Raw genomic sequence first — 23,423 nt, forward strand, 5'->3', positions numbered from 1 at the left:
AGACCCGAAACGTCAGCTTTCCTGCTCCTCTGATGCTGCTTGGCCTGCTGTGTTCATCCAGCTCTACACCTTGTTATCTCAGATTCTCCAGCATCTGCAGTTCCTGCTATCTCTGAAACTTCCTCAACACCTCTCCATTATTGATCACCTCAGTGGAACTGCCTCCACTTTGTCTAGCTCTCATAGCATCAATAGTTTCTCCTTCCGTTATTTCTGGAGTCTCCTGAATGATGTATCCTTGGCCTCCTCTCATTTCTCATCTACAAAATCTTATTTGGTATCAAAAGCTGCAGCAACAGATTCTACATCTATCCTGACAGAGCCTAAATCTATTTCTCCACCAATTTACTTATCCTCTACACTGCTTGTCTTGCCAGCCTGCATCTCTGACATTGTCTCAAATGAGTCAAAGCTTCCATCAGGTAAACCTGGGTAGAATAAAGCTACCATTCTGCGGCCCCATCAAACCTCCTTGCCCCCACCCACCCCATCATAAATGTTGCTGTATACTACTGCTTGCTTGTTATTTCATTATCACACAACATACTACTGCTTGCTTGCTATTTCATTATGTCTTCTGTCCTGCCTTGCCTATCTGCTGGTGAAATCTTTATCACAGCTTTTGATATTCCCAGGCTTTTCAATTGCAATGCTTTCCTGGCTAACTTCCCATTCCCTTTTCTCCTTATGTTCGAGCATATCTAAACTTTCCTGCTCATGATCTTTTCTGTACCAAGGTTTAGCAAAGTATCTCATACAATTCTCCACTGTTCACTTTATATATGCACCTTGTTTCCAAGGTAACAATAACATTTATCTTGAGCTTAGCAGTGCAAAGTGCCCACTGGTGCCAAGACTGTCCAGCATTCAAGCCAAGGGCACTTTATTTAAACCCCAGCCCCAGACTATGTCAAATGCTGTCAGCCTGATCATAGTCTACTATTCCCAAAATTGCATAAAATGCCTTTCCTCACTGGCTCTCACTCACCAAATCCTGGCAAATTAGTAACCTTTCCTGACCTCTACACTTATTACACACTCACTTAGGACACCTCACCACCATGCCTGACTGACGACAGACCAGCCTCCAGACTAAACATAATCCACTTTGAGTGATCATTGTTACCGAACATGACAAGCTGTCTGGCTATGTGTCTGCACTAAAAGGCAACACGTAAACACCCAAGTAAGTGCAAAGTGTGAGTGCTGAGAAATTAAGCTATGGGGTCTGAAATGCACCCTCTGGTGACTCAAGGTGACCATGAAATACTGGACTATCGCAAAATCCCAACTCATGCATAAATATCCTTTAGGGCATTCCGTGATCTTATCTGGTTTGGCCTATGCCTGACTCTAGGCTCACACTAGTGTGGTTGACAACTTTTCCCTGAAATGGGCTAGTGTTCTATCAAATCACTACAACAACACCATAAACCACATGGGTTTCAACTATTCCAGAAGGCAACTCGTCACCATTTTCTCAAGAGCAATTAGTGATGGTCAATAAACACCAGTCTTGCCACCATCATCTGCACCCCATCAATGTTCACTGATTCTCCTCAATGCTAACTTGGAATGAATTGTATGTACTTCACAGGTCTCAAAGTGGATGGGGACAGGGCTTGGAGAAGGGTAGTTCACTAATGATGGAAAATAAGTTTGTCTCCCCTCCACGATCACATCCTGGCAGTGCAGTTTGAGGGGTTCCTCTGCAGCACCATACCCTCTAACACCTCCAGAAAGACTTTCCTCCTGCTGCTCAGTCTTTCTCCAAGTGTCTCCTTTCCTCATTTCTGTGGGCCTCTGTATAAGGAAACTGAAAAGATTAGAATGTTACAGCATGTTCACTCATCTGTCAGCTGTACATTTCATGCAAAGCATGGAGCAATGTCGTTTGACCCCATTGTTTAACCCAGAGAGAAAAACCAGTAATAAAGAGCAACGTTTTGAAATGAACATACTGGTTGTACCGAAGTTACATTTAAAGGTATATCAGATAGTCAACCAGTATGTGTTATTTACAACTTTTTTTTTTCCCTTCTAGGATGCCAGTGTCTAATGCCTCCAGGCACAGGAAGAATCAATATTTCCACAGTCAGCCTATCAAATCAAAACCATTTTTAAAAAAGTTGTCATGGTCAGAGGACATGAAGAGAAACACCAAAGAACTGCAGATGCTGGAGATTGAAATGAAAACAGAATGTGCTGAAAAACTCAGCAGGTCTGGTAGCATCTGTAGGGGCAAAAACAGAGTTAACATTTCAAGTCCAGTGATTCTTCACCAGAACAGAAGTGACAGAATTCTTAAAAGGCATACAATGAGAGGAGGTCCTGAGTGGTCTAACAGCTTAAAAGTAGATAAGTCCCCAGGGCCAGATGAAATATTTCGGAGGCTATTGAGTGAGGTAAGGAGGGAAATGGCAGGGGCACGGACAATATTTTTCAATTTCTGTCTGGCCACAAGTGAGAGGTACCAGAGCACTGGAGGGCAGCCATTGTGGTATTGTTATTCAAGAAGGGAGCAAGGGATAAACTAAGATATTACAGGCCAATCCGTATAACCTCAGTAGTGCGGAAACAATTGGAAACCATTCTGAGGGGCAGAATTCATTTGCACTTGGAGAGGCAGGGATTAATCAAGAGTAGTCTGCATGTTTTTGTTAAGGGGAGGTCATGTCTGACCAACTTGACTAAATTTTTTTGAAGAGGTAAGCAGATATGTAGATGAGGGAAATGCATTTGCCATAGTCTTCTTGGACTTTAGCATGGCTTTTGATAAGGTCCTTCATGGGACACTGATAGCAAAGTTAAGAGTTCATGGAATCCCAGAAAATTTGGGTAGTTATAGAATCCCTACAGTGTGGAAGCAGACCATTCAGCCTATTGTGTCCACGCTGATCCTCCAAGGAACACCCCACCCAGACCCACCCCTCTACTGTATCCTTGCATTTCCCATGGCTAATCCACCTAGACTGCACTATGGCAATTTAGCATGTCCATCTAACCTTCACATCTTTAGACTGTGGGAGGAAACCTGAACACCCAGAGGAAATCCACGCAGACACGGGGAGAATATGCAAGTTCCAAACAGACAGTCACCCAAGGATGGAATTGAAAATACTGTCCCTGGTGCCATGAGGCTGCAGTGCTAACCACTGAGCAACCATGCCACACCAATTATATCCAGAATTGCCTCTGGCAGGAAGCAGAGGGTAATGGTCAGGTTTCTACTGGGATTAATGTTGGAGCCTTTGCTGTTTGTGCTTTATATAAATGATTTTAGACTTGATGTAGGAGGATTGAGCAGTAAGTTCACAGATGATCTGAAAATTGATGAGGTAGTGAGTGGTGAGGAGGACAGCCTTAAATTATGGAGGATATAGATAGGCTGGTCAGATCAACTTATCCGTGGCAAAGGGAATTCAGTCTGGATAAGTGTGAGATCATGCACAAACAAGGCAAAGGAATGCTTGATGAACAGTAGAACCCGAAGATGCATTGAGGATTAGAGGATCTTGGTAGCATGTGTATTGGTCCCTTAAGATAGCAGGACAGTTAAACTTTCTGCCAATAACTCCTTGGTTAAAAATTTGAGAAGACACCAAGGTTATACTTCACAGCCTTCTATATATTATATATATTTAACTGTAGTTAACTTCTTCAACGTTAATGTGCATTGGTTTCAGGAAGTGCAGCTCATTTACTTCCCAGTGCCTCACCTCAATCTGCTTTATTGCTTCCTTGCACCCTATTTACAATGATGTACAGAGACAACAAGGTGCAGGGCTGGATGAACACAGAAGGCCAAGCAGCATCATAGGAGCAGAGAGGCTGACGTTTCGGGCCTAGACCCTTCATCAGAAAAGGGGGAGGGGAAGGGGGTTTTGAAATAAATAGGGAGAGAGTGGGAGGCGGATAGAAGAGGGATAGAGGAGAGGATAGGTGGAGAGGAAACAAACAGGTCGAAGAGGCGGGGATGGGGCCAGGAAAGGTGAGTGTAGGTAGGGAGTTAGGAAGGGGATAGGTCAGTCCAGGGAGGACGGACAGGTCAAGGGGGCGGGATGAGGTTGGTCGGTAGGAGATGGAGGTGCGGCTTGAGGTGGGAGGAGGGGATAGGTGGGAGGAAGAACAGGTTAGGGAGGCAGGGACGAGTTGGACTGGTTTTGGGATGCGGTGGGGGGAGGGGAGATTTTGAAACTTGTGAAATCCACATTGATACCATTGGGCTGCAGGGTTCCCAAGCGGAATATGAGTTGCTGTTCCTGCAACCTTCGGGTGGCATCGTTGTGGCACTGCAGGAGGCCCAGGATGGACATGTCGTCTGAGGAATGGGAGGGGGAGTTGAAATGGTTCGCGACTGGGAGTTGCAGTTGTTTATTGCGAACCGAGCGTAGGTGTTCTGCAAAGCGGTCCCCGAGCCTCCGCTTGGTTTCCCCGATGTAGAGGAAGCCACACCGGGTACAGCGGATGCAGTATACCACATTGGCAGATGTGCAGGTGAACATCTGCTTGATGTGGAAAGTCTTCTTGGGGCCTGGGATGGGGGTGAGGGAGGAGGTATGGGGGCAGGTGTAGCCCTTGCTGCGGTTGCAGGGAAAAGTGCCGGGTGTGGTGGAGCTGGAGGGGAGTGTGGAGCGGACAAGGGAGTCACGGAGAGAGTGGTCTCTCCAGAAAGCAGATAAGGGTGGGGAGGGAAAGATGTCTTTGGTGGTGGGGTCAGATTGCAGATGGCGGAAGTGTTGGAGGATGATGCATTGGATCCGGAGGTTGGTGGGGTGGTACGTGAGGACGAGGGGGATTCTTTTTTGGTTCTTATTGCGTGGACGGGGTGTGAGGGATGAGTTGCAGGAGATGTGGGAGACACGGTTGAGGGCGTTCTCGACCACTGAGGGGGGGAAGTTACGGTCCTTGAAAAACGAGGACAACTGAGATGTACGGGAGTGGAATGCCTCATCCTGGGAGCAGATGCGGCGGAGGCGAAGGAATTGGGAATAGGGGATAGCATTTTTGCAGGAAGGTGGGTGGGAGGAGGGGTATTCTAGGTAGCTGTGGGAGTCGGTGGGCTTGAAATGAATATCGGTTTAATCTTGGATTGTTTTTGCTCGAGTGTTGGAGGTTGATGGGCTATCTGATAGAAGTATATAGAAGCATAGATAAGGTGGATACTCAGAGTCTCTTTCTTTGCGTGGGTATGTCAAATAGTATGGGGCATAGGTTTAAGGTGAGAGGGGGGTAAGTTTAAAGGAGTTATGCAAAGAAAGTTATTTTACACAGAGCATAGTAGGTGTCTGGAATATTACTGCCAGGCGAGGTGGTAAAGGCAGATATGATAGGAAAGTTTAGGAGCATTTAGATAGACACATGAACAGATTGAGAACAGAGGGATACAGACTGTGTGCAGACAGATGAGATTACAATAGCATCATGGTTGGCACAGACATGATGGGTTGAAGGGCCTGTTCCTGTGCTGTACTGTTTTATTATGAGGTAATATCCTCATTCAAAGTTCAATTTGCAATGTCGCTTGATAATAAGTGGAACACTGTTACTTTGTGCATGTAGATTAGGTCACATATGATGTGAAGTCACACATTTTGGTAGGAGTAATAGTAAAAAAGATTATTACTTGAATGGTAAAAAGTTGCAGCATGCTGCTATGCAGAGGGACCTGGGTGTCCTTGTGCATGAATCACAGAAGGTAGGTCTGCAGGTACAACAAGTAATTAGGAAGGCAAATGGAATTTTGTCCTTCATTGCTAAAGGGATTGAAATAAAAAGCAGAGGGGTTATGTTGCAGCTGTACAAGGTGCTGGTGAGGCCACACCTGGAGTACTGTGTGCAGTTTTGGTCTCCTTACTTGAGAAAGAATGTACTGGCACTGGAGGGGGTGCAAAGGAGGTTCACTAGGTTGATTCCGGAGTTGAGGGGGTTGGCTTATGAGGAGAGACTGAGTAGATTGGGATTATATTCATTGGAATTCAGAAGATTGAGGGGGGATCTTATAGAAACATATAAAATTATGAAGGGAATAGATAAGATAGAAGTAGAGAGGATGTTTCCACTGGCAGGTGAAGCTAGGACAAGAGGGCATAGCCTCAAGATTAGAGGGAGCAGATTTAGGACTGAACTGAGAAGGAATTTCTTCACCCAGAGGGTTGTTAATCTATGGAATTCCTTGCCCATTGAAGTAGTTGATGCTACTTCAGTAAACGCTTTTAAAAAAAAGGTAGATTTTTTTTTGAACAATAAAGGAATTAAGGGATATGGTGAGAACGCAGGTAAGTGGATCTGAGTCCACGAAAGGATCAGCCATGATCTTATTGAATGGCGGAGCAGGCTCGAAGGGCCAGACGGCCTACTCCTGCTCCTAGTTCTTGCGTTCTTGTGTTCTTGTGTAATTAGCATTCTATATCAATATGTTGTCTGTAATGGCGTAACATTCGCAAGATTCATGTACTATAAACAAAGTATGCAGAATTAATAAAATGGAGAGTTAATACTATAATTATTCATTTCTCATTCTCATTTGTTCCCTAATACGCAGGTAAAGTAAAAACCACAGAACAAAAATAGATTTATTGACACTGTATTTCAATCCATCATCTCTGAACTGTTTCTTCTGGGACATCACTGATTTTAACGATTGAACATTTCTATAGGGTATACAGGACATGCAGATTTCAAAATAAGGTATCAAAGCTTCAGAACCTAAACAGAGAACCTGAATATCAATTTTGGATTGCTAAGGTTTCTAAACAGGTCTCTAGAATTGTGACTTCTCAGATAATATATCATTTGCATTTCATGCACTGCTGCAAGGCACTGAACTAATCTACATTTGGGACTGAACTAACTATGTAATTACTGAAAAATATTGTCTTTGTTTCCCAAGTAAGGACAAAGATACCGGGCAATAAAAGATAGAGTAGTAGTTTAATTGCGGACAAAAACGAAGTTGCTGGAAAAGCTCAGCAGGTCTGGCAGCATCTGTGAAGGAGAAAACAGAGTTAACCTTTCGGGTCTGGTGACCCTTCCTCAGAACGTTTCTGAATATCTCAGAACAGTTCTGAGGAAGGGTCACCGGACCCAAAATGTTAACTCTGTTTTCTCCTTCACAGATGCTGCCAGACCTGCCGAGCTTTTCCAGCAACTTTGTTTTTGTTCCTGATTTACAGCATCCACAGTTCTTTTGGTTCTTATTTAGTAGTTTAATTGTATACATTGATAGCTTACAGTTTGAACTCCAGTTGCCACTTCAATACTTTTTTTGTCTATCTCCAAGCTGATTGATGATTTAGCATTTTATTTCCTTGTTCATTATCTAGCAAGAGATCTTTATGACTTTGTTGTTATATCTCAAAAATACGTTCTTATTTATTTTGTTAGGTTATGGGAATATTGCACCCAGTACTGAAGGAGGGAAAATATTCTGCATCTTATATGCTTTGTTTGGAATTCCTCTCTTCGGCTTTCTGTTAGCAGGAATTGGGGATCAATTGGGCACAATCTTTGGTAAAAGCATTGCAAGAGTGGAGAAAGTCTTCAGAGTAAGTTGATAGGTATTCAATATTTTGTTGTATTATTTTATGCTCCATGAACTCTATGGTGTGTAAAACATTCATCCTCAGCAAGCGTTGATATGCTCAACACATCAACAAAATCAAAGTTGATTATATATTTTACAAACGTTACATCATTTCTGACTCAGATGTTCACACATTTTACTTTATAAATGAAACATAGTCCTCCCTTCATCAGAAAAATTAGTAGGTCACACTTATGTTGGTGCACGATGAAAGAATGATTCACGTATGAACAGACAGCAAAAATAATAGTAGAAATCAAAATAATGGAAAAATTAACTAGATGATAAAGAATGAACAATACAATATCAAACTACTAGGAGCTACACTTCAATGTTGTTATACATTTAAATTATTTTTGGGAAGTGGATGTCACTGACAAAGCCTTTTACTGACCTGTGGAGGCAGCAGTGAGCCTTATTCTTGAACTACTGCGTAAAGATTCTGCTAAAACTGAAAGGCTTGCCTGAACACTTTAGAGGACATTGAAGAGTCAACCACATTGATGGTGGACTGGAATAATGTCTAAACCAGATGGGGTAATGACTTGCCAATTCTGTATAAAGCCTTAGTAAACTGTTTGGGTATTTACAACAATTCAACATTTTCATTGTTACTGGATTTGGTCATTTAAAAAATGAATTCAAGTTCCCAAGTGCCCATTGTCTTTTTCTCATGGTCCCGTACTTAATGTTATTCATCTATATTAAATAATTATGGTGTTTCAGACATTGTAGCGTTTCCCATAAATTGGGAAATATAAAGGTACACTAAGACCTTATGAACAAATTTCTAATTTGAAAAGACTCAATCAAAAATTTACGGTGTTATTCTCCAGGCACTAGAATCACCAATAGAAATCCATCACATCTACGTTAACCACTCCCTACACTGCTTTATTCAACAAATGAAAAAAAAAGTTAGTTGCGTGGCAAATATTTAATGTGGATTTAAAGCAAAACACCGTCACAAATACTCCACCCAGAACCAATCATGTCTTTTAGCTGAAAAGAAAACATATTCCAAACCAGAAAATACTCTTGACTTCTGATAGACCTGCTTTCAGCTGCTTTACAGCCCCTGGCAAATTCTCCATCTATACCTGTCTCAAAGTAGCTACCAAGCTGGCCTCCACTCACTGTGATAAATGAGGTAAAACCCAAAACAAAACAAAATCTCCCTGCAAGTTATTCCCATGGCAACATGGCACACCTTCAGACCGAAAAATAGAAGAAAACAAATTTTAAAAATGTGATCCTTTTGCTTTCATATTTGCTATAAGTATGTGGCAATCTAGCTTATTTAAAGAATTAGACTTTCTGGTAGTATGTGGCTAAATGAGGGGACATTAGCACCACAGTCCTCTCCATTGTTTAGCTAAATGCACAGCTTTTTCTTTAACGTGTACTTATCCAATTCTGTCAAATCATTAAACATCATTCTAACTTCAGAGGAAGCATTGACAAGTGTGATGTACCCCTTTTCAGATAAAGAGATCTTCTGACCAACTGGATTAAATTTATCACATCAATATTAATGCCATTATCAATAAGATAGAGGGAACGTCAGATAACACTGCAACAGTGTATCTCAGTTAAATCAAAATTAAGCCTCCTGTGCTGTGTCAGTCATTTGTAAAAATTTACTTATTGTGGAGAAGTTTATGATAAAAGAGTATCATGTCTTTTGAGGAATTATATTAGGAGACAACAGATCTAAAGAAAATGTAGACAGACATGGGCTCAAAGATCTAGACATGGACCAGACAGTTGTGGGCTAGGATTGCCTGATTTTTGGCTTCACCAAGTTCCTAAGAGTGAGGCTTAAGATAAATCTGTGGTATGATGCCCACCCACAATCCCACCAACCCCCAAAAGTATCATGAGGGGATCCCTGGGTGCTATGGGATTTTGGCCATTAAATGGTTTCATTGGAACTCATGCCAGTTGAAAGTTGAGTTGAGTTCAACTGAAGCTACAGGAAAGCTGCCAAATCTTACCCAAAGTAAAATAATACATCTTGGAGGGAATTGATTATATGGTTCCATCGAGCTTTGAATCCATTGAAATCACAAATCTTTCGAAGCTGCTTGCTTTTAACTTGGGAACAGCCTTGTTGTGCAATCTGATAAGATTTATGTGTGTGTCATTCAGTCTTCTGGCGGGCTGATTGGAAATGAATTCTCCTGATGTGGCCTTACAAGTTATTACGACCAGTTTGGGAAACACTACTGACCCCATCCCCTTCCACTTCCTCAATCAGTCTGAGCCGGTGATGTGATCTGAATGAATTAATTCAGATTTGTCCTGAAGCCCATATATTTTGTTTTTAATTTGATAGTTCATTCTTATGTAACATCTGACAGAGATGACAGTTAACCAACCAGTATTGTAAGTGAGTACAGTACTAAGAAGTGTGCAAGAATGCCCTAGTTTCCCTTCCCTTTTGGTTTTCTTCCAGCCTGTATGGAAATGTCTTGCTTTTCCACACACCTCAAGCTGATAGCCTCTGGGATAGCATGGCTAAGGATAGAAATTCACCATATGGTCATTTGGAAGGAAGAATCCAAAACCTATCATTTTATGGCATTGTACTTTAAAGTGTATCAACATTCTGTCCTTCAATATAGAATTGTAGATCAATTTCGACTGCAGATAGTTCTTTTACAATTTCAGGTAAATATAGCAATAGGCACTGTGAGTGTTATCAGAAACCACATCAAAGGTGATTATATTATTTCAAAACTTAATTCAGGTTTTGACTACCTGAATCCAAAAAGCAAAGTATGAATTTCACATTCAGTTTTAAATTTGTATTTCCTCCAACTGTGTACAGTGGTTTTTAGACCTTGGAGATTTACGCTTGGAAGTCCCACAAGTCTTGTTTACAGGGTGGTCAGCAGAACCCCTAGAGATATGGCACAAATTGCTGGAAACATTAAGTACAGTTTCTCCAGGGCACCCATTGACTTACTGCTGAAGTTTTATCAGGCACATAGGAGAATCTTACAGAAATTCTTTTTACACTGTCTAAAATCCAATTCAGACATGGTTTGCCTCTCTCTGTTGACTATTTGACAAGCTTTCTTGCATTGTAGCAGTTGACTCCTATCTGTGCTTTCTCTTGAATCAATACTCAGAGGCTTCATGTGTTTGAGAAAGAAAAAAATGTTTCGTTTTCAATATCATTTGTGACCACAATAATGACTATTCAGTTATAATTATTTTTATCAAACAAAGCACTTTATTATTTCAAAATCCAATTTTTACAGTATAGTGTACTGTGGCTTCAAGTATAAGTATAGATAAATATTCATCACTTATTTCTTCTTTCAGAAAAAGCAAGTGAGCCAAACTAAAATCCGGGTCATCTCCACAATCCTTTTCATTCTAGCTGGCTGCCTTGTGTTTGTGACTATCCCAGCAATTATTTTCAAGCACATCGAAGGGTGGACAACTCTGGACTCCATCTATTTTGTTGTTATCTCCTTAACAACTGTAGGATTTGGTGACTATGTAGCAGGTAAACAGCGTATTGGCCTAAGATCATTTCAGGTACAAATTTATGTCTTGAATAAATTTGTTTAGTTTAGGTATTTACTTGACTTATTTGACAATCAACCCAATATTTCTATGATCACAAACTGTTGCAGATGCTGGAAATCTGAACTAAAAATAGAAAATGCTGAAACTACTCAGTAGGTCAGGTAGCATCTGTGAATAGAGAAATAGAGTTAATGGGCAGAAAGCAGCAGAGCTTAATGGGGTGAAACAGACGCTCGGTTAGGTTCTAAAAACTCATTAGATCTTCTAGCTTTTGACCAGAATCAAGACCCCAATAGAGGAAATCCCACCTTCCAAGAGCTACTAACCAATCAGAGGATGGTAGCTCTTGCACTTGGCAATGTCATGGAGGAGGCTGTGGCTTTCATTGCAGCACCCCATGGACTCTAAAAATGGAGCTGCAGCCATGGAACATTGTAGTATTATTGGGGTTCCCACAGGATGGAAGTCATCAGGAAGGGACCATCAGCACTGTTATGTTTAACGCCTCAATCATGCACAGATTAGTGCCCATTGAGGAAACCCCTCCAATTGACAGTCTGCTGCACTGGTTTATAAGTAAGATAGACTGATTCTTTCTCATCCTGCTTGGACTCCAGGTTAAACTAAGCCTACAAAAGATCATTCATAGACCATTAAAGGTCTCAATTAGCATTAGGGTGGGAAAATTAAGTTTGGCCATTCTCACTCAGAATTTGGTTTTAGTGAATGTGGGAAGACAATAGAGAACTACCTCAACTTAAATAGGTTGCCTTTCTGCCTCTAGGCCCATTGCTTCTGGGACTAGAAGATTTTTCCCATATTTCAGCTCTGTGACCTTACTTCAGAACTGGGAAAAGTAATAGGTTTTAAACAAATGAAAATGGTATGTAGATGGAAAACTCAAAAAGAATAAAAGGGAAAGTCTGTGATAATACTGGAGGGCAGAAGAGATTAACTGACAAAAGATTACAAGAAGAAATGGAGTTGTGACAAGAAAAGTAATGAAACAAAATATTTGGCTCTAGGAGACGTGAGTACCAGGATCATGCAATAGCTGCCATCTGATAGTAAAGCAATAGAAAAATGAGAGAAATAACTGATAACACTAGACCAACAAATAAATAGAATAAAATGTGGACAGAGGTTATAATCTAAAATTGCAGAATACAATGTTGAGTTCAAAAGGCTGAAAAGTACTCATGGAAGAATAAAGTGCTGTTTGTTGAGTTGCATTGCACTTCATTGAAACACTGAAGAACGCCAAGGACAGAAAGGTCAGAGAAAGTGTAAAGGGGATAATTAAAATTAAATAGGATTGGAAACTCAGGGTCAAGCTTGTGGACTGAAAAGAGCAGTGTTAAAAAGCAATTGCTGAGCTAGCATTTGGTCTCCCAGCAAATGCAATGGATTACATTTCAAGAAGTACAAGAAAATCACCGTTTCATCTGATATAGTTTGGGGACCTGTAAGGAAACAGTTTGCATTCTTGAGCTTGTATGGAGCGACATTATAGAAAGGGGTAGGTATTGTGGATGACTAAGGACTGGACCAGGACTTTGGAATGGTCCTTATTGGAATGCTGTGAGGGAAGATAGGGAAAATGTATATCATAGTCATCTGACACTGGAAGTGGAGGAAATGACTGAGGACAATCTGTTGAATTTAGAGGATGCTGTGGTTCCTGTTGAGGATAAGAGGAAATCCATTGTAGTTTTGGGAGAGAGATGAAGTTGTGAGAGCAGAATGTCTGAAATAGAACAAACATGATCGATGGTCCTGTAAACCACACCGGGGAAAATTCCTTGGATCAGAAGAAAGAAAGACATATAATTACATCATTAGAACAGATATCTATTTTAGTCTATTTATTAACTCCACTCCAAATCATATACCTGGATCAGAATCGGACTGCAATTTGTTGAACAAAGGATGAATGTGAATTTGAGGCCAAACCTGAGCTATCTGAGAGATTGCAAAGTAAGGAAACATATAAGACCATGATTAAGAAATAACAACATTCTGCATTGATTGTTGGCAGGCAGAGCATGGCATTAGTGGCTGGCTGAGTGACCCTGGCAATTTAAATAGCCTGTCACATAAATCTTAGAAACTGCAGCTATGCTATGACAATGTCTAATTATATTACACATATATCTGATTATTTGTCAATCTATAAAGGTAGCTATTTGTAATGAAAATAAACAAAGCAAGATCGTACACATAATTTTAAAAACGTATCCAATATGCATTGAACTCCAGGATGTGTACAAACGTTAGTTTTTTGAACAACTGTATAAATACTGATGCATTATGGACTTTATGTTTTAATGAGAAGTTATTGCTCTGTAGTTTGCACTTGAGGCTCAATATACAAAATGCAGCCAGAAAGCATGAGACATTGTTTGGTTAAGCAATGCTTGCCATACAAAATTAGCAGCATAAGGTTGAAGGTTATGACCTGAACTTTTCCTCATCAACCTCTTCAGAGATGTTAGTATACACCTCTGGAGCAGGTAGGACTTGAACCCAGGTCTCTCAGTCTAAGGGTGGGGACACTACCACTGAACCACAAGAGGATCCTTCCTGAATTTTTCCACATGGGGTATGGCAAACCAAGTTCATCATAAGTCACTGATATGTATGGGGCCTATGAGGAACTCTTAGCCAAGTGCAGTACTTATTTTAACATCCAATTGCCTGTTTTATCCTGCCAGAATTGCTGCAAGATTCCTCACATCTCTGGGATCAGATGGCCAGATCCCAGTGATGTGAGTTCAGTGATAGTGTCAAAGTTTTCAGCACCAGGGCAACGTTGACAATGCTCACCCAACCCAAAAATCTCAATCCTGCTGACAATCCTCACTCCTTCCTAACAATCCTCACCCCCTCCTGACAATCCTCATCCCCTCCAGACAATCATCATTTCCTCCAGACAATCTTCATTCCCTCCTGACAATCCTCATCCACCACAGACAATCTTCACTCCCTCCAGACAATCCTCACTCCAGACCCTGATAATCTTTGGGTCCTGCTAATAGTAGTCACACTCCCTCCTTGACACTTGACAATGTTGCCCACTGCTTCACTGATAATGGTCCCCCTCCCTCACTGAACAACGTTCGCTCTCCATCACCGACAATGCTCCCCCTCCCCCACTGAACAATGGTCTCTCTCCCTCACTGACAATATTCCCCCTCTCTCACTGACAATGCTCCCCCTTTCCTCACTGAACAATGTTAACCCAGCTTCCAACAATAAACTGGGGAAGTATGGTTTCAGCAAAGGAGGGCAAAGTGATTGACTAAGAGGCTGGAAATGGAAGATGAGAGTAAGCTTGTGGGGAATATACAAAAATTGTATATTGATTGTTAAAATCCCTATAGATGTATGTAAGGAAAAAAGACTAATGAGGGCAAGTGTAGGTCCCTTATAGTCAGAAACAGGGAAATTTATAATGGGAGATTTGAAGTAATTATATACATACTTTGGTTGTGTCTTCACAAGAGAGGACACAAATAACATCCCAAAAATATTAGGGATCTCAGGGTCTTTTGAGAGTGAGGAAAATCAATATTAGGAGGGAAATGATGTTGGGGAAATTGATGGCATTAAATGCCAATAAATCCCTAGGGCATGATAACCTGCATCCCAGATTTCTTCAGGAAATGGCCCTAGAAATAACGGATCCTTGGTGCTTATCTTTCAAGATTCCAAAGACTCTAGAACAGTTTCTGTATATAGGAAGATATCTAATGTAATCCAAATATTTTTGAAAAATTAGGTGGAGAGGAAACAGGGACTTATAGTTAGATAAGTCTGTTATTGGTATTGGGGAATATTAATCCATCATAAAAGATTTAATAGCAGACACTTGGAAAACTGTAACAGGATTAGACAGTTTTTTATGACAAATTTATTAAATGTTTCAAGGATGTAACTAGTAGAGTTGATAATGGGGAGCCGTTGGATGTGGCTTAATCGGACTTTCAGAAGGCTTTCAATAAGGTTCCACGTTAGAGATCAGCATGTAAAGTTAACGCATGTGGAATTGGGGATAGTGCACTGTCATGGATAGAGAACTGCTTGGCAGACAGGAAACAAAAAATATGAATACATTGATCTTTTTCTGAGTGGTAGCCAGTGACTATTGGGGTACCACAGAGATCACTGCTTGAACCCCAGCTATTCACTGTATTAATGATTTAGATGGGGGAACTAAATGTATTATCTCCAAGTTTGCAGACAGCGTGAAACCAGGTGGGAGGGTGAACTGAAAGGATGATGCAGAAATGCTTTGACGCGATTTCGAACAAATTGAGAGAGTGTGAAAATGCATGGTAAATGAAGTACAATGTGGATAAAGGAGGCAAAAACAGGAAGGCATTATTATTTGGATAGCAATAGATTGGGAAAGGTGGAGATGTAATGAGACCTGGATGTCCTCGTACACCAGTCACTGAAAGGAAGCATGTAGGTGCAGCAGGCTGTGAAGAAGGTAAATAGTAAGTTAGCCTTCACAGTGAGAGGATTCAGTTCAAGAGCAGGGATGTCTTGCTGGAATTGTACAGAGAGTTGATGAGACCACACCTGGAGCACTGTGTACAGATTTGGTTTCCTTATCTAAAGAAGGACGTTCTGGCTATGGAGGGAGTGCAATGAAGGTTTACCCAAAATGATTCCTAGGATCACAGGACTGATGTATGAAGACAAATTGGATTGATTGGGACTATATTCACTGGTGTTTAGAAGAATGAAGGCAAATCTCACAGAAACTTATAAAATTCTAACTGGGCTAGACAGGGTAAATGAGGGTATGATGTTCCTGATGATCAGGGAGCCCAGAACCAGGGGTCACAGTCTAAGAATACGGAGTAGGCCATTTAGGACTGAAATGAAGAGAAATTTTTTCACCCAGAGAGTGGTGAGTCTGTTGAATTCTCTGCCAAAGAAAGCGGTCATTGAATGTTTTCAAGAAGGAGTTAGAGATAGTTCTTAGGGTGGGATCAAAGGGTATTGGGAGAAAGCGTGAACAAGGTACAGAGTGGAATGATCAGACACGATCACTTTGAATGGTGGAGCAGGCTTGAAGGCTATTCCCATTGTTACAAATATTTGTTGGAGAAATTATATGTTGACTGTTGCAACTCAGTGACTTTAGAAATGAATGGAGACAATACAGTGAAATACAGTGAAACGTTTATTTCAAATTCATTCATTTAAATATTTAATATTTATATCTTAATATTTTTCTCCTTGCTTTAAATTTGTATTACTTTTGCATTATCCTTTTTGGGTTTGCATTGCTCAACCACTGAGCTTCTCTGTCAGAAAAATTAAGAAGCCTAATTAGACTAAACAGGCTTAAGCTGATGACAAAGTGTAGAGAATTGAATAAAGACTCCACTTCTGGAAGCATAAATAGATTAATTAATTTTTGTTTTCATCAAAACAGGTTTCCAATTGTGGCAAATAAATCCTTGAGAGAAATGGTCATTGGTATTCTGGAAAAAAATATACCAATGAGGACTTGAAAACTGATTATGTTTTGTATTTTCCACAAGGTGTTGAAGGGATCTGTTTTTTAACTTGTTAGATAGGGTATAGTGGATTACTTAAACATTTGAATAATATTCTACCAAATAGAAATATAATTTAAATTAATCCAATAAATAAAACTATAGTTTTCATTTTTTTCTGTTGTTCTGTTATGGCTATCAGATCAACTGATATGAAATTAATTTCAAAATCATGAATACTAATGATAAGTTCCAATCTTACATATGACTGAAATAAAATCAGAGATGAGCAGCAAGTTACAATTGCAACTCAGTTTCTCTATCAAAATGTCCTAAGTTTTTCCATTAGTTTCTTTTGTGCATTTATGATATCTTGTCAGTGGCAGTGCACAATGTTAAACTAAACTCATGCTATAAGGTATTACTGTGTATAAAGTGATGCATAATTGAAATAACAGGATGTACAACAAAATTAACATAAATGAAATGTGACAGATTTCATATTGTAGCAACTAAAGCAGCATAGCTGCAGACAGATAAAATAATGGCTGGGTATTTGAAGTCAGGTATTTGGGTAAGCAAAGTAATGCTGATATTGACATAGCCTGTTATCTTCCTATTGATTTCTAATTGGAAATAGTAATTTTAGCTGTTTGTTTCCAGCTCTGAGTTTGATTGGCTTAAACCAGTTTCAATAAAACCAAGTGTCTGAACCACGGCCAATCTCTTAATGCTAATAAGAACCGCTGATATAATGAGTGTTTTATGAATTGGTGAGTATTTTTGTGAACTTTAACACTTACGAAAATGCTTTACAAAGTGTTGGACATGACAAATGTTTCGGTTAGTGCTGAACCTGTCAGTGTTTCACTGTCACTGAATGATCACAGCAGTTGCTGTGAAATTAGATCATTTTTGAAAATCAAGTGATAGGCTGTCCATTTTCAAATATACTGTTCAATATCAAGCGGCCATTACAAGTTTTAAATTTATAAAATGCACCACTTAGTTCTATGTAATCTGTTTATTTAGGTGGAAACATAGCTATTCATTATCGGGAATGGTATAAACCATTAGTCTGGTTCTGGATTCTAGTGGGTCTGGCCTACTTTGCAGCTGTCCTCAGCATGATTGGAGATTGGCTACGTGTGATATCCAAGAAAACAAAGGAAGAGGTAAGATGTTGTATTTGCTATTATAAACCTGCCAGCCCTTTTTAGAGCTAAAGACCTCTCACTAATTAAATTACAGATCCTGGGTGGAGGCTGCAGAGTTAATGTGATTTTGCAGATCGAACAGTTCCTGGGAATAAATGCACAAGAGATTCACTTGTATTGGGGAAATACCAAGATCAGTGAACCCACCTTTGGGCACTTGCTTCTTCCTTGTCCACCCATGGAACAAACCTAAAGGTTGAGCTGCTCAACACTCACAGAGCCAGCACGCTTGATTTAGAAATAATATTTGCCCATTTTTTTCAGCACATTATTGCTGAAAAAAAAAGGTTTTAGGACTCAACTTCAGTTATATCTTGCAAAGAAGAGTTTGAAGTTCTTTTCCAAGTGAGTATGGTCAACATAAAGAGTCTTTGTGCGAGTTTGCACAATGAGGGAGGTGGGGTTCTTAGAAACTGCAGTTCAACTTTTGAATAAGGACTGATATGGCATGCTCTTGGTTGGGACAATGTGTGGATTTTCATATCAAAAGCAATTGGTTCAGTGGGTTGTATCCATTGCTGGAAGAAGTTCTTGATCACAGAATGCATCACCAATCTCCCTACCTGTACATCAACTCCTTCCATGTTGATCTCCTCCACTGCCTCATCCTCTTTCTATGGTCCTGCAGGCCCATTGGCCTTCTAATCGAGCTGCTGCATGCTCCCTCCTCGTTGGATGGCAAATTATATTGCAAGATGGTGATGATTTTGGAGACCCTGCCTGAGGCTGAAGTGGAAAGCAACATCCCGCCTGAGTAGCCCAAATAACGGAATCATTACTTTAGCATTCCTAAGGTGTGTTCGACAGTACAATGGATAGTGGCTTGGAACTCATACTTGTACTTTGCTGTGCCGGGGTTTTAATCTGGGAATGTGAGACAGATGTAAATAGTAGATCTGGTCTCCCAACAAGCCATTCTTTCAAGGGTTGCAAATAATTTGGGTACTATAGAATGTTACATACAATCACCATGGCTGATTCCTAAATACTGGAAAATTGGTTTGCAGAAACCATCTGAATATTTAAGGGCTGGTATTCCTTCCAGATCAGGTATGCATTGAAGTTGATGTATAGAACATTCATTGCTACATGCATCCCATTTATAGCTGGGCTCTCAGAAAGCCTGCCAGTCAAAATAATCTGTGCCTACTCTAGTTTCCATTGGTAAACATAGCATCAGTCACTTCTTTATACAGATATGTGCTAGTTTGTCTGGCAGATGTTCCTTACAGTGATTTAGAAGGATCCTATTGCATGACAATTTGATGCTATTGAGTCTTTTGCAGCCGGATGTGAAGCTATCCCAGACATTTAGGTTGGCATAGCACAATCATTGCCTCTGCAGTTAAGTGGAGACAGCAAAGTATCTTCTGACTGAATCAGAGAGAAGTGTTGTAGTGTATAAATGCAGAGACTTGAATATTGATTGGATTGAACTTACATTCTCCTGGTGATGATTTTGTCCCTTCATGAAACCGATCTCATCAAATTCATACAGCACAATAGGAACAATTGCAAAGACCGCAAGAAATTGGAAGTTTTATAGCAAAATGGATGGAAATGCACAGATCAGAAGGCTATGCAAGAAATGCAGTAAAGTCCTCATTGCAAAGAAAATTTACCCTCTGTAACTTTTCTTCATGGTTTAGCTTCTGGCATGATCACTCCATTTAACTTCCATTTCTGTGGGCAAGGTGCAATGGGGCAGTCTTTCACCAAAGTCATGGGTCAAAACGTTATGTGTTTACAACCCCCACCTTCACCACCACAATACCACTCCCACCCACTACCCCGCCACCATCACCACCACAATACCACAGCCCCCATCTCCCAGAGGGGTAAACATTGGGTGGTATGCAGCAGCCCATTTTCAGCACCTACCCGCCAGTCCCTACTGCAATTTAACCAATGGCAGGAGAGACATTGGGTGGTGGGAGCACTTACCTGTGGCCCAAATGAGATTTAAAAGTGACCAATTATTGGTCCGTTAAAGTCCCTTCTTCTGCAGTTGCTGGGACTTTACCTGTTGCAGAAGAGCTTATGGCTGCCTGGTAAAACCTGACAAATGTGGGTGTCCCCTTGATGGTTATCTGTGACCATCAAAAGCCCTCACCCAAAGTGCAGATCTCACTGCAATCATGTTTCCTTGTGTTACGAAGCAGAGGTCAACACCACCCCCTCGATAACTAAAACTAAAACTAAAACACCTAGAGAGGCTTGTCTCGCCTCATAATTTGTTATGAAGAAGTGTGAAAAGTGGTATAACCTGCCTGTCACCTCCCAATTTGTTATAAAGGAATGGTTAAATAAAATAAAATCCTTTCACTCGCTCTATAATCAACAAGTAAAAATTTATTTATCTAACTCTAACAATGAACAAATTAACAGAGCTACTAACAAACCAAACAATTCCCAATTAAATACTAACTAATCCCGAATAAAACAAAATTCTAATAGTATGCTGTTCCAATAGATACAACTACCATATTTATAAAACAAATTGATAAAAGGTATTAAAACTTAATCTCTCAAAATTACAGCCAGGATACGTCTTCTGGAAATTTCCACGCCCTCTCCACTGATTCTCAGTCGAGAACACCTTTCTCTGTGAAATTCTTGTGTCAGGAATATTAAAGTGCCACTGTACTTTTACATACAAACATAGAGGATAGGAGCAGGAGGAGGCCATTTGGCCCTTCGAGCCTGCTCTGCCATTCATCACGATCATGATTGATTGTCCAGCTCAATAGCCTAATCCTGCTTTCTCCCCATAACCTTTGATCCTGTTCACCCCAAGTGCTATATCTAGCTGCCTCTTAAATACGTTCAATGTTTTGGCATCAACTACTTCCTGCTACACAGGGCCTTGGTGAGGCCATACCTAGATATTGTGTGCAGTTTTGATCTCCTTTTCTGAGGAAGGATGCTCTGGCTCTTGAGCCATTGCAGCAAAGGTTTTCCAGGCTGATTCCAGGGATGGCAGGACTGACATATGAAGAGAGATTGACTTGATTAGGATTGTTCTTGCTGGAGTTCAGATGAATATGTGGGGTTGATGGGGGGATCTCATAGCGATGTATAAAATTCTAACAGGACTAGACAGGGTAGATGCAGGGAGGATGTTCCCGACGGTGGGTGTGTCCAGAACCAGGGGTCAAAGTTTGAAGATTCAGTGTAGATCATTTAGGATGGAGATGAGGAGATATTTCTTCACTCAAAGTATGGTGAGCCTGTGGAATTGCAACAACACATCCCTGCTCCTGTACTCAAAATCTCTCACAATGAAGGCCAACATACCATTTTCCTTCCTTACTGCCTGCTTCACCTGCATGCTTACCTTAAGCGAATGGTGCACAAGGACACCCACGTTCCGCTGCACACTCCCCTCTCCTAATTCATAGCCATTCAGGTTGTAATGTGCCTTCTTGTTTTTGCTTCCATAGTGAATAACCTCGCATTTATCCAAATTATAATGCATCTGCCATAGATTTGTTTTTAATCAGATGATGTTTTTCTGAGAGCTTAGAAAATTCTGTGAGAGCAAGTGATTTTCTCTTTAGGGCTGGTTGTTAGCTGTATAAGATGGCAGTTGCTGTCATACTGATTTTCAAATACCCTCTTCATTTGTTCCCTTGATGACCTATTAATTTATTACAATAGGATTGGTCATAGGTTGTGAAAACCATCAGGTTTAAACTTAATTGGTTTGTAGTTTCTAGGTGCCTAGTTTAAGTTAATTGGCTGATTTTCAAACTGGTTACCTTAACAACAAAACAAACCATTGCCTGGATTGTTAACCACACAGTCTTTTGATACAATGTTTCACTTTCAGGAGCTGTGTGCACCTGCCCATTTTTTAATATTGCCAAGCCTAGAAAAAGCACATCATTTTTACAGGGACTATGCATTCCTCCTCCCCCCGCCTCACCATTTTACAAACATCAAATTCTAATGTCCTGCCTTCCAATCCACAAATACTCTACCCAACTTCGCAACACCTTGTCCTTGCAACCATGATCTCTGTGGCCACAATGATACATTACATCCCTACTCCATCTCCAGTGGTGTTTTTGAGACATAAGAGCTGCTGGCCCTCTGTTGCACAGCACCTCTCTAATGCAAGACATCTTTTTGGTGAAGGGTGGGCATCCTGCCTGTAGCCAATTAGAGCGTCCTCATTCACCCACATGTCGAAAGGCAAGTGGGTGAAGAGAACACAAAGAGTCCATAGAGGGATATAGACAGGCTAAGTGAGTAGGCGAAAACTTGGCAGATGGAATTTAAAACGGGAAAATGTGAGGTTATGCAGGAAAAATGTAGGAGCTGAATATTATTTAAATGAAGAAATACTGGATATAGCTGCAGCACAGAGGGATTTTAGGTTGCTCATGTATGAATCACAAAGAGCTAGCATCCAAGTTCAGCAGGTAATAGGGAAAGTAAATGGAATGTTGACCTTTATTTCAAAGTGAATGGAATATAAGATAGGGAGGTTTTGCTAAAACTATACAAAGCACTAGTCAGAGATAGTAGGAACTGCAGATGCTGGAGAATCTGAGATAACAAGGTGCAGAGCTGGATGAGCACAGCAGCATCAGAGGAGCAGGAAGGGTCTAGGCTGAAATGTCAGCTTTCCTGCTCCTCTGATGCTGCTTGGCCTGCTGTGTACATTCAGCTCTACACCTTGTTATCTCAAAGCACTAGTCAGACCACATCTAGAATATTACAAACAATTTTGGTCCCCTTATCTAAGGAAAGATATTCTAGCATTGGAGGCAGTTAGACTAGGTTCACCAGGCATGGGGAGACTGTCTTAAAAGGAGAGATTGAGAAGGTTTGGCATGTAGTTTAAAAGAATGAGTGGCAACCTTATTGAAACATACAAGAGTCTAAAGAGTGAATATGCAGAGAGGTTATTTCCCCTTGTGAGAAAGTCTAATACCAGACGGCATAATCTCAGAGTAAGGGACCACCCATTTAAGACAAGGGTGAGGGTTTTTTTTTCTTTCAGAGGATAGCGAATCTGTGAAATTCTTTACTGCAGAAGGCTGTTGAGGCTGAATTATTAAGAAATTCAAGGCAGAGACAGACAGTAAGATAATTGAAGGTTATAGAAAAAAGGAAAATGGAGTTGAAGATTATTAGATCAACCATGATCTCATTGAATGATGAGCAGATTTGAATGGGAAAATGGCCTGTTTTGGCTCCTACGCCTTATGGTCTTATTATGTGCTTATAGCCTTACTTAAAACCAGCGTTCTTCTCACAATTAGCACTGCTTCCTTGGTTCATATTCATCATCTTAATAAATTCAGCATTCAAAATATCAGGTACGTAAGTTTATAACATTACCACCATCAGTGTTTCTGCCTAATTCCAGCGAAACCTCATAAAATCAGAGCTATATTGCAAATCTAGACCATAAAGTATATCTCAAGGAATATGCCAAGAAGCAAAGATGCAACACTTATTAATGAGGAACATAATCTGCAAAAGCTCATAAGCTTCTTATGAAAAACAACGTAGTCACCCCACATTGGCATAACTCTAGTTTTGAGCAGA

At 40.5% G+C, this 23,423-nt stretch overlaps 1 protein-coding gene across 1 annotated transcript in view; it reads left to right on the plus strand.

Moving 5' to 3' along the window:
• LOC109939131 (potassium channel subfamily K member 10) overlaps positions 1 to 23,423 on the plus strand; it is a 45,329-nt gene that overhangs the window by 20,005 nt on the left and 1,901 nt on the right. Inside the window, exons 3-5 of the mRNA XM_020537427.2 lie at positions 7,387 to 7,547; positions 10,919 to 11,105; positions 17,677 to 17,819. Of these exons, the coding sequence (XP_020393016.2) occupies positions 7,387 to 7,547; positions 10,919 to 11,105; positions 17,677 to 17,819 (491 nt within the window). The remainder of the gene's footprint in view (positions 1 to 7,386; positions 7,548 to 10,918; positions 11,106 to 17,676; positions 17,820 to 23,423) is intronic.

This window comes from Rhincodon typus, chromosome 8 (genome assembly GCF_021869965.1).
Source record: "Rhincodon typus isolate 14 chromosome 8, sRhiTyp1.1, whole genome shotgun sequence".
NCBI lineage: Eukaryota > Metazoa > Chordata > Chondrichthyes > Orectolobiformes > Rhincodontidae > Rhincodon > Rhincodon typus.